Source organism: Populus trichocarpa, chromosome 15 (genome assembly GCF_000002775.5).
Source record: "Populus trichocarpa isolate Nisqually-1 chromosome 15, P.trichocarpa_v4.1, whole genome shotgun sequence".
Classification (NCBI taxonomy): Eukaryota; Viridiplantae; Streptophyta; class Magnoliopsida; order Malpighiales; family Salicaceae; genus Populus; species Populus trichocarpa.
Genome location: NC_037299.2, coordinates 4,426,987 through 4,439,555, shown reverse-complemented (window position 1 = coordinate 4,439,555; position 12,569 = coordinate 4,426,987). Strand labels below are relative to the sequence as shown.

At 38.8% G+C, this 12,569-nt stretch overlaps 1 protein-coding gene across 1 annotated transcript; it reads left to right on the top strand.

The window, feature by feature from the left end:
• The first annotated feature begins 263 nt into the window (after positions 1 to 263).
• On the top strand, positions 264 to 3,596 carry LOC7475640 (AP-3 complex subunit delta). The gene has a single exon (XM_024586791.2). The coding sequence runs from the start codon at positions 431 to 433 to the stop codon at positions 3,329 to 3,331; it is 2,901 nt and encodes a 966-aa protein (XP_024442559.2). The 5' UTR covers positions 264 to 430; the 3' UTR covers positions 3,332 to 3,596.
• Positions 3,597 to 12,569: the final 8,973 nt, after the last annotated feature.

Genomic DNA, 12,569 nt, shown 5'->3' with positions numbered 1-12,569 from the left:
TTTTTAAAAATATTTTTTATATATATTTTCAATTAAAAATATTTTTGAAAACATATTATACAGCGTTACAAACATAGTAAAGGACCTGCCGGAGTAGGCCAGCAGTTAAGAATTATGAGTTAGTTATAAACTTTAGTCCCTGTAATTTAATGAAACTAATTGATTAATCCCACTAGTATCAGAATTAAGTAAATAACCCAAATACTATAGATCATTTAGACAGTGGGACCCAATCCTAATAGATCCAATCAACTTCCTCCCGCAATTTCACTTCTCCAAAAAGAACACCAAACATTGTTGTTTTGTTTCCCCTAAAACACCATCAAACAAAACCAAAACGAAAACCAAAAAAATCCCTCCTTTTCAATTAATCATGCTTTCATGCAATCCATAAATCAAAACCCATCTCTAATTCTCCAAATCCTTTTCAATGGCATCTCCTTCTCTTATGGACACCCTTTTTCAACGCAGTTTAGATGACATCATCAAAGGTGTTCGCCAACAACAAAGTAGTACTGAATCCATTTTCATATCCAAAGTTATTGAAGAAATCCGTCGAGAAATCAAATCCACTGACTTGCGAACCAAATCCACTGCCCTTCAAAAACTCACTTACCTGAATTCAATCCACTTTATTGACATGTCATGGGCATCTTTTCATGCTATTGAATGCATTTCTTCTCCTACTTTCTCTCACAAAAAGATTGGTTATCTAGCGATCTCTCAGTCTTTCAATGAATCCACACCCGTTATTTTGTTGATTAGTAATCAACTAAGGAAGGATCTCAAGAGTAGCAATGAGTTTGAGGTGAGTTTAGCTCTTGATTGCTTATCTAGAATTGGAACTGTAGATTTATGTAGAGACCTTACGTCTGAGGTTTTCACTTTGATGTCTAGTTCTAAAGTTTTTGTTAGAAAGAAAGGTATAGGTGTTGTTTTAAGGCTTTTTGAGAAATACCCAGATGCAGTTAGGGTGTGTTTTAAGAAACTTGTTGAGAGTTTAGAGGGTAGTGATTCGCAAATTGTGTCTGCAGTTGTTGGTGTGTTTTGTGAGCTTGCTTCCAAAGACCCCAGATCGTATCTTCCATTGGCACCTGAGTTTTATAGGATTTTGGTTGATTCGAAGAATAATTGGGTGTTGATTAAGGTGTTAAAGATTTTTGCTAAGTTGGCTCCTTTAGAGCCTAGGTTGGCTAAAAGGATGGTTGAACCAATTTGTGATCATATGAGAAAGACCGGGGCGAAGTCTTTGGTGTTTGAGTGTATTAGGACTGTAGTCACTAGCTTCACTGAGTATGAATCTGCGATGAAGCTTGCAGCTGCAAAAATTCGTGAGTTTTTGATGGAGGATGATCCAAATCTTAAGTATCTTGGACTGCATGCCGTATCTATTATGGCGCCAAAGCACTTGTGGGCAGTTTTGGAGAATAAGGATGTGGTGATCCAGTCTTTGAGTGATGAAGATCCTAATATTAAACTCGAGTCTTTGCGTCTAGTTATGGCAATGGCTTCAGAGAGCAATTTAGTGGAAACTTGCAGGGTTTTGGTTAATTATGCACTCAAATCTGACCCTGAGTTCTGCAATGAAATTCTTGGTTCAATTTTATCAACATGCTGCCGGAACGTTTATGATGTTATAATTGACTTTGATTGGTATGTGTCACTTCTTGGGGAAATGTCAAGGATTCCAAATTGCTCGAAGGGGGAAGAAATTGAGAATCAGCTAATTGATATAGGTATGAGAGTCAAGGATGTTAGGCCAGAGCTTGTTCGTGTTGGCCGTGACTTGCTGATTGATCCAGCACTACTTGGCAATCCTTTTCTGCATCGGCTGTTATCTGCTGCTGCTTGGGTGTGTGGGGAATATGTAGAGTTCTCGAGGAACCCAGTTGAACTTATGGAGGCATTGCTACAGCCTCGTACTAGTCTCCTGCCTTCGTCAATAAGAACAGTTTACATGCAGTCTGCTTTTAAAGTCTTAATCTTTTGTATACATTCTTACTTTTTGCAAAAGGAAGAAATGACCTCAGAAGTTTCAGATTTGGCTTCTAAAAGGGAATGCTCAGAAAGTTCTGATTTAGCAACAGGCAAAGCTCTTGTCCAAAGTGATCAGGATGAAGGGTTCAATCCAAGGGAATCAAACCAATCATATGAAGATCCTTCTGTTGTAGATACTGGGGTTGGACAGACATCTACACCCGCATTCATGGAGGAAAAAAGTTTTATGCATGAATCTATTGTTAACCTGTTAAACCTGATGGAATTGGCGTTGGGTCCTTTATCAGGCAGCCTTGATGTTGAAATACAGGAGAGAGCATGGAATGTGCTTGGATTTATTGAGTTGGTACGACAAGAATTTTCTAATCCATTGATTCGAAAGGAAGCAAATTTGGAGAGGGAAAAAGTGATTGCTTCCAGAGTTGTTGAATGGGTGCATGATGCCTTCTCTGAGGAGCTTGGTCCGGTCTCCGTAACTGCCCAGGATAGAGTCCTTGTACCAGATGAACTAGTGCTTAAGGAGAATCTCACTGACTTGGAAGCAATCTGTGGAGGTGTAGAATTACCTTCACCCGGTTCCTTTTCTCTTACAAGTCCATATTATGGAGAAAGTGCTGGTTTTTCCGTCTCTAACCTCCAAGGCGAAGAAGATTCAGAACCATCAACAGAGTCCACTTCCTTGCTTACAGAACACCGAAAGCGGCATGGGTTGTATTATCTCCCTTCAGAAAAGAATAAAATTCTTGCAAATGATTACCCCCCTGCCAATGACCCTAGTTCTGGCATTAACACGAATGATGACACTGAAGATTTAGTTAAGCTTGCAGACCAATCACTAGTCTCCAAGAGAAAGCCAAACCATGCAAAACCTAGGCCTGTGGTGGTGAAGTTGGAAGGAGGAGATGCAGCACCTGTCGTTTCCAAGAAACCAGAGCTGAAGGATGATTTACTTTCTGGCGCCATTCGTGATGTACTTTTAGGTAATGAAGCCAAAGCTGCCTCATCACAAAGTAATCCATCTGATAAGTCATCCAGTAAGAGAAAAGGGAAGGCGAAACATGTTATTCTACCTGATTCTAAAGAAAATCTAGCTGTCGGAGAACAGCCCAATCATGAAAATCCAAGTTCAAGGCGAAGCCAACACCGGGGTCATGGTAAAGAGAAAAGCAAGAAAAGTCGAGGGAAGAAGAATGGGGATGGAAGGGAAGATGATGGGGAGAAAGAAAGAGAGAAGATTAGAGATCACCATGGTAGACACAAAAGTCGACAAAGAGCTGATGCACCTATAAATGTGGTTGCACAAACACCGGATATTCCTGATTACCTTTTATAGCATTAAATGTTCGGATCAGTGCTGCTGTTAGTGACTGCTGAAGAGGAGTTGTTTGACTTCGTCCGCCCCATGTATTCACCCACCTTGAATGCTAAGTTTGGTTTCATTTTTTGGGTGCAGATCAGATATATTCATTTTTTGGTTGGATTTGTTGCTTTTTTAGTTTTTCTTTTTAATTCCGGGATTGCTTTGACATGCAAGACACTGTCAAAATGTAAATTGAAATGTTCAATTTGAGTTTGGCGAGAGAGAGAGAGATTGCTTATATCCCTACAACAGCATTCGGTGTTAGCGTCTCATCTATCATTTACTATTGAATTTTGATTCTGAGCTTTGCAATGAATGGAAATTTATAAATCTGATCGTACTGTGAATACTTGCTGAGTGATCATGAGTAACATTCAAGTCAGGTGAGTGTCTCGGGTTGAGCTTGGCTTGATTTATCTGCTCCCTGCGATTCTTATCTGGGAATACCACTAATTTGTGAGATGAAAACCATGGGCTCGCAGCAACCATTTAGATTTACCAGTCAATGATGGTATGCGCTGAATATTTGACATCTTTAATACTCCTTGCATGATTGTTTCAGTCTGCCATATATGCCTTCAGCATGTTTTGATTGAAGTACCATCTGCTTCAAAATTCGAAGTTCACATGTTTCTGATGCGGAATTGTCTCTTGGATGGCTATTTTAAGGTTTGAAGAAAAAGTTTGCAACTTCACATAAAAAGAATCTTACTTGAGAATTAAAGTTATATATAATTGATCATCTCATTTTATAACTATAACAGAATATACACAAGAAGTATAAATCACAGTGATAAGTCCCAGCAAATATTCAACAATAATTGTTTGTTTCTTTTCTGGTGAGAAAATACCACAAATTTTAGATACTGATTGATTGCCCTTATTGATAATTTTCGGCTGCTTTAAATAAGCAAAACCAGTACAGGAAACCGAAATAAAAGAAAAGCTGGTAACTCACGATTTGAGATTACCCACATAAAAACTGAATGTAACCCGTACGTAACATTAAGCATAACAACTATAACAAACTGAAATAAAAGTGATGAAAAGTTCGCAACTGCAAATGACCTAGTCCTGTAGGTGACCCAGTCCTCCCCAGCATAATCTTTTCATTCTTTACGTGACCATAAATACTCTTCTGCATGCCGTATGCATATAAGTTCTTTTCTGCATGCCTGCATGCCGCATGTATATACTTTTCACGTCCAATCTTCCTGCATGGCACATGCAGTTAACAATTCACGTCCAACTTCAACATATGTATTTGGGATTTGGCTTAAGGGGCCTTGCTAATCGACGTGGCTTATCACTACCTCCCTCATTATGTGGAACCTTGTACCCAAGGTCCACGTCTGGAAACAACTCCAGCAGCTGTTTGGTGGATACCCACGTCGCCTCTTCTACTGGTAGATATTTCCAGTGGACTAAACTCTCTTTGACAATTCGGGCGCCTTGTTTGATCCAGCGATGATCGATAACAGCCTGTGGTGTCAGTATGACTTCCCCATCTTCACTGAATGATGGTATCTCTGTGATGTGTTTGCCATTCTTCGTGTTAGTGTTGTACCGTTTGAGTAGGGAAATATGGAATATCGGATGAATACGCGACTCTGCTAGTAAGTGGAGTTTGTAAGCGACGGGGCCGATTTTTTCTAGAATTTCACAGGGCCCATAGAAGCGGCTAGCAAGTTTCTGGTATTCTCTTTGAAAAACTATTTGCTGGCGATAAGGATGTAGTTTCAAAAGCATTAAATCACCAACCTCAAATGACACATCTTTTTGTTTTTGATTTGCGATTTGTTTCATCCGATTAACTGAGCGTGCAAGGTTGACCTTGAGTTGTTGAAGTAATTCATCTTGGTCCTGTAATTGCTGATCCACTTCATGCACTGAGGATAGTCCTTCATTGTATGATGGAATAGTGGGTGGTAGCCTACCATACAGTGCTTGAAAAGGGGTCATGTCGGTTGAGATGTGGTACGTTGTATTGTACCAGTATTCTGCCCAAGGTAAGTAGAAGCTCCATTTTCATGGCCATTGGTGGACAAAGCATCTAGATATTGTTCTACACATTGATTGACAACTTCCGTTTGGCCATCGGTCTGTGGATGATATGCAGAGCTGAGCTGCAATTTAGTACATGACATCTTGAAGAACTCTTGCCAGAAATGGCTCACAAAAACTGGATCACGGTCGCTGACGATAGACTTTGGCATGCCATGGAGCTTAATAACACCTTCCATAAATTTCTCTGCAACGCTTTTAGCTGTAAAAGGATGTTTTAATGTAAGAAAATGAGCTGATTTACTGAGCCTATCGACGACTACCATGATGGTATCCTTGCCCTGTGAGGTGGGTAACCTCTCAATAAAATCCAATGTGATGTCATCCCATACTTAGCAAGGAATGGGCAGTGGTTGGAGGAGACCTGTGGGCGCCAATGTTTCCAACTTTGTTTTCTGGCAGTCCACACAATTCTTGATATATTCTTGGACCGATTTACGCATCCTTGGCTAATAGAATTGTTGTCCCAGTTTTTTATAGGTGCGCAATACACCAGAGTGGCCGTCTATCTTGGTGTCATGCATTTCATGTAGCACCTTTGCACGTAGGGCAGAATCTGCTGGGACGATGACTCGTTCCTTGTAACGAAGTAGGCCATTGTGCCACACATAGTGGCTGTGTAGTCGGTCCATGGCTGCCTGGCTCATGAACTGTATGTACGAATCTGTCTTTACCGCTTACTTAATTTCTTCCCATAAGGTAACCTGAGGAAAAAAAAGATGGTGAAGAACAGGGCTACCTTGTTTACTAGAGAGAGCATCAGTTGCAAAATTTTCATGGCCGGGACGGTATGTAATCTCATGGTCATAGCCTAAGAGCTTGGCTACCCATTTTTGCTGCTCTAGTGTGGTGATACGTTGCTCTAACAAATACTTTAGGCTTCGTTGATCCGTCTGAATATAAAATTTTCTGCTTAGAAGATATGGTTGCCGCAGACATATAGCTTCAATGATGGCCAACATCTCTTAGGCGTAAGTGGACCAAGATTTTTTTGCCACCCCAAGTGCTCAACTCATAAATGCCACTAGTTTGCTTTGCTGAGTCAATACTGCTCGAATACTGTCACCTGATGCATCAGTTTCGATAGTGAAGACGTCTTTGAAGTTGGGCATTGCTAGCGTTGATGTAGTTGTCATGGCTTGTTTAAGCGCAAGGAAAGCAGTTTCAGCTTCCTCATGCCATCCGAATTGGCCCTTTTTAAGGAGATTGTTGAGAGCTCGCGCCACAATGCTATAATTTTTTACAAACTTCCTGTAATATCTTGTCAACTCTAAAAACCCACGTAGCTCAGAAATATTAATGGGTCATGGCCATGCCACCATTGCTGCAATTTTGTTTTCGTCTACCTTCACTCTATGATTGGTGATAATGTGCCCTAGATACTCCAACTCTTGTTGGCCAAAAACACATTTGCTAGTTTTGACAAAGAATTGATGTTGCTTTAATATCGTCAAAGTCTGTTTTACATGCATCAAATGCATGTCCCAAGTAAGACTATAGACTAAGATGTCATCGAAGAAAACTAGTATAAATTTTCTAAGATGAGACCGAAATATAGAGTTCATGATAGCTTGAAATGTAGAGGGTGCATTACACAAGTCAAATGGCATAACCAAGTATTCATAATGTCCGTTATGAGTATGGAAAGTAGTTGTTGGAATATCCATAGGATTAACTCGTACCTGATGATACCCATCTCTAAGATCTAGCTTGGTGAAATATGAAGCACCATAGAGCTCGTCTAACATATCATCAACTGTGGGAATAGGGAAGCGGTCCTTCACGATGGCAGCATTGAGTGCCCGGTAATCTGTGCAAAATTGCCAAGTTCCATCCTTCTTCTTCATCAACAGTACAGGTGATGAAAACGGGCTTGCATTTGGTCGAATAAGTCCGGAGTTTAACATTTCATGGACTTGTTTCTCAATTTCCTCCTTTTGATAGTATGCATAACAGTATGGTCGAACATCAATAGGTTCGGTTCCTTCCTTGAGGGAGATGCAGTGATCTATCACCAGTGGTAGACTTGTCAGTTCCTTTAATAGTTCTGAGAACTCATGCAATATTTTCTTCATGTCAGGATGAATTGTTTTGTTGTGTGGCTCCGCAGCACTGACCTGTAGACATATTGCAAAAATGGCATGGTTCTGATGAGCTTCTTTGGTTAATTCATTGATTGATGCAATTTGAATGGCTTCATTGTCCGTTCCTTGTAACCGCCTAATCTGGTTCTTCCAAAGAAATTCCATGGTTAACTGTTTCCAGTTGCAAACCACGGAACCCAGCATTTCCAGCCATTGGATTCCCAGGACTAGATCTAACCCTGTAAGAGGAAGAGAATAAAGAGTTAAAGAGAAATGAGTGCCTTGCAGGTCCACTCCTACTTCTTCAAAACACCCCTGACACCTCAATTTCTCGCCATTCGCTACCTCCACCGTGAAAGTTGTGGTTGGCACCACTGGTAATCGCATCTCGTTGGCCAATCTTTCGTTAATGAAGTTGTGAGTTGATCCACTGTTGATGAGTGCGATGACATGTGGGAACCAATCCTGGCAGCTATGCGCATAGTCTTGGGCGCAGTGCATCCTGTCAACGCATGTAGTGTGATTTCTGGTTCAGTGGTTGCCTCATAATTCTCTTGAACTGGTTGTTCTTCACTATCATTATCACATAAAAGAGTGTTGCTGCCATCGTAACCTTCCAACATAAGTATTCGTGGCTCCCAACATTTATGTCCTATAGTAAAACGATCATTGCAGTTAAAACATAAATTCTGAGCTCTCCTCCGTTGCATTTCCTCCCAGGTGAAGCGCCAAACAGGATTGGTAGGGACTGGTGGTGCAACTCGATTGACACGGGGAGGGGATAGTATAGATCTCATTGGTGGTGTAGGTCTGATAAACCGAATTTTTCTACTAAGTTGATCATCCTTCATTTGGGCTAAATTTATGGCTTTCTTCAAGGTTTAAGGCTTAAACATGCGTATCTCATTTGAAATCTCAGTTTTTAAGTCACCCATAAATGTACCCACAAACACCCGTTGGTAATCTCGTAGTGAACCCCCTTGCCTTATCCTTGAAAGGGCTTAATTAAATCTTCACACTCCGAAGGGCCAAAAGGAGCCCAAAGTTCGTCTTCAAAATTTACCTATGATAGAACGCATCCTTCTTCTTCAGTCAACCTGCGAATCCATTGCCACCACTGGTTGGCCTCCTCTTCCAAGTGGTAGGAAGCCAGAGAGACCTTTTGAGTTTCTGGAGTATTCTGAAATTAAAAAAACTGATTCACACGATTAAACCACTCCGTTGGATCATCTCCTGAAAATTTAGGAAATTCAAGTTGCGCTATCTTGGAAGAGACAATTAGTCGTCCCCCCTCGTGGCCTTTATGTTGTTGGTTGCCCTGGTTTGGAGGCTCCTAGTTTGCAAGCAGCACATCAAAAAGATGGTTAAGCGTTTCTTCCAGATGTCGCAGTCTATCAGCCATGCCTAGCTCCATTCGGTGTAGCCCATCTTCTAATTGCTCAATTCGTTCCTTATTAGTGCTCGTAATATCCAGGCTTGTTAATAACCTGGCTCTGATACCAATGATAAGTCCAAGCAAATATTCAACACTAAATGTTTGTTTCTCTTCGGGTGAGAAAGTATCACAAATTTTAAATACTGATTGATTGACCTTATTGATAATTTTTGGCTGCTTTAAATAAGCAAAACCGGTACAGGAAACCAAAATCAAAGGAAAGCTGGTAACTCACGATTTGAGATTACCCACGTAAAAACTGAATGTAACACGTACATAACATTAAGCATAACAACTATAAACAAACTGAAATAAAAGTGACAAATAGTTCGCAACTGCAAATGACCCAGTCCTGTAGGTGACCCAGTCCTCCCCAGCATAATCTTTTCATTCTTTACATGACCATAAATACTCTTCCGCATGCCTGCATGCCGCATGCATATACTTTTCACGTCCAATCTTCCTGCACGGCACATGCAGTTAACAATTCACGTCTAACTTCAACATATGTATTTGGGATTTAGCCTAAAGGGCCTTGCTGATCGACGTGGCTTATCACACAACAAGATTGCTTAATCTTTCAAAGAATTTGCAAGAAATCACTCAATAGAAACAAGGCATCAATATGCAACAACTTTAGATAAAATCTCATCATTAGATAAAATTTCATCAACCTCAAAATCTCATCAGCAGAAAACTAACCATAATTTGACTTAATAGACTTCAACTTGATAAGTAAACCTTAACACATTAAAAGCCTAAAATAACTAAAATAATAAAATAAAACCCAACCCAAATAAACCTTTAAATGCTACAAGCCTGAAAATAAACTAAAAGATAAATAAATAATAGTCTTGTTGTTACTCATTTTTTTAGCCATACATACTAATGGAGATATCCCTTTTAAATCGAAGGCAGGAGTTTAGTTTAAGGTTGCTGGGAAATTGACAAAAGCAAAGAAGAAAGAAATGTTTTTCGAACCCTGTTCCAGCCATCTTCGGCTCTCTTTATCCTTCCCCTCTGCTGCCGAAATTGTCAGGATTCTTAGGCTAATTAGGAGTCTTTATAATGCTAAATTCGTTCCTCTATTATCTGGTCTTTAAGGTTGGACAAAGCCCTCAGAAGTTACAATAACAAAACTGATTCTGCTGCTGTCGTAATTTTTTGTTCCAACTTAGGCCTTGATTCTGACTTGGTTTCGGGCAATATCTGACCATCCCAGCTATATTCTGTCACTCATGACATGTTGAAGAATTGACCTACACCTTTATTGGATCCTAGGGCTCACTATTCTTGTGGCAGACTCTCAGTCAAAATGGGATGCTTTGCATTGTCAGTTTTCTGAATTAGATCAGGAGATCCTTTTTGACCAACCAGGTTGCAACCAGTTTTTTCAATTCAAAAATTTTTATCTCAGTTTTAATCCCTTATGAAAGTTCTAGTCGTGTACACATAGATAAATTTGGGCTTTTGAATCACTTGATTTCGATATCAGAAGCTCAAGATATTCCCATTTGAATATCCAAACGTGAAAGTAGAGAATTCTGCCGCGAGCAGGATTCTGACCCGAGTTTTGCACTAAAGACTCTGCTTCCGTCACAATTTTGCTGGTCGTTATTTTTAGGTTATACTCTCAGTCATATCGGGATGCTCGGTATTTGTCAGTTTTTGAATCAGATCAGGAGACCATTTTTTACCAATCAGATTGCGGCCCGATTCTATTATGTAAAACGATTTATCTCACCTCAAATCCTTCATGAAAGTTGTAGTCCTACATGTGTAGATGAATTTGGGTTTTTGAGTTGCTTGATTTCGATATCATAAACTCAAGATATTCACGTTTGAATATCTAATGAGAAAGTGAAAATTCTGCCGCAAAAATTCTATTGCAAGAAGGATGCTTGCGTTTAATTGTTGCGATTAATCATTGTTTTTTTGAGTTCAAAATGTTAGTTTTAGGACGTTACCCCATGTGACGAACTTATTCTTATGATGTTTTGCTAGCTTCTACTGTGATGTTTGCATTTAATTATTGTGATAAATAGTGTTTTTTTGATCAAAATATAAAAATGTTTTTGTGTGTTGCATACGGCCAATACCCTAACATATTTTAAATTTTCTTCTTTAAAAAAAAAATATTCGAGGTTTCAAAAAATGTGTTTTAGCATGGATTCCTTAAACAGAAAAATTATTTTCTTGCATCTTGGATTTTACAACATGTTTGTAAATTCCAAAGGGTGTTGGCCAATATTCCAAAAATATAAAAATCTTATTTTTGGGAATTCATTTTTATTCACTATTAATGTTTGAATAAAGAAATTCCAAAGGGGTAAATATCCAAAATATTATTAGGAATTATTTGTTATTCATTAGTAATGTTTGGATAAAGAAATCCCAAAGGGGTTAATATCCAAAATATTATTAGGAATAATTTGTTATTATTCACTACAAATGTTTGGATAAAGAAACCCTAAATGTGTTAATATTCAAAATATTATTAGGAATAATTTGCCATTGTTCACTGTTAATATTTGGATAAAAAAACCCCAAGTGGTAAATATCAAAAAATATTTTTCTAGGAAATAACAAGTCATTATCCCTTAATAATATAAGGGCAAATAAACTAATGAAAGGTAAATGTCCAAAATATTGTTAATAGGAATACAACTTGTTTATTTTTAACAAAATGGTAGATTTATGCCTAAAATTTTATTTAGAACAATTTAATTGCGTATCCTTGAAAGAAGCCTCAATTATAATTGGGGACATTTCAAATATTGATTCCACAATTTATGAGTCATGAAAATATGAAATACTAATGCAAAAATGGGCTTTTAAAGCACCTTGAATTTCCTTAGATTTCTAACTTAGTTTTCTTTTCTTTTCTCTTCCTTGCGATTTACGAGTCGCGAACACTTGAAATACTAAGAGAAAAATGAGCTCTTAAGCACATTGAATCTCTTTAGATTTCTATTTTAGCTATCTCTAAATTCATAAATTCTGAATTTATTTCAAATCAAGCATAGACTTCAAGAGATCTGCACCGTTTCTCTTTGGCACTCTATAGACATATCTAAAGCTATGATCCATATTGGCCAAGGGTTCTTTCCCTTAGACTTTGAACCCAAATAATTCATCATAGCAAACCTATCCTAGAAAAACTAATTAAGAGAACACCAACACCATAGCAATTATAAGGCAAACCAAACACAAGTAGCTTACCTTAGGTAGAGCGTACTAGGGGTGCTAATACCTTCCCTTTACGTAACCAATCCCTTGCTCAGAACCTCTGAAAAACCAGTTAGGGTTCCTAGTGACTATAATACTAGGTGGTGACTCCCTTTTTCACAAAACAAAGACCCCGACATTATTCCCTGCTCCGGAAAGGGTCGCCTCGACGTCAATGTCTCGTGAGGGAATGACAGGATGGCGACTCCACTGGGGACGCTTGGACTAGGCTTGGTAGTTTGTTTGTTTATGCTATGTATTGTTGGTTTCTTTTCTTTTTGCTATAAATGGTTAAATACTTTAGCATGCATCTTTACATCTTGTCATGCATGGTATATTGGATATGGATATAGATTTTATTGCATCCTATCATGCATCACTTTTATTATTATTTTTTTGA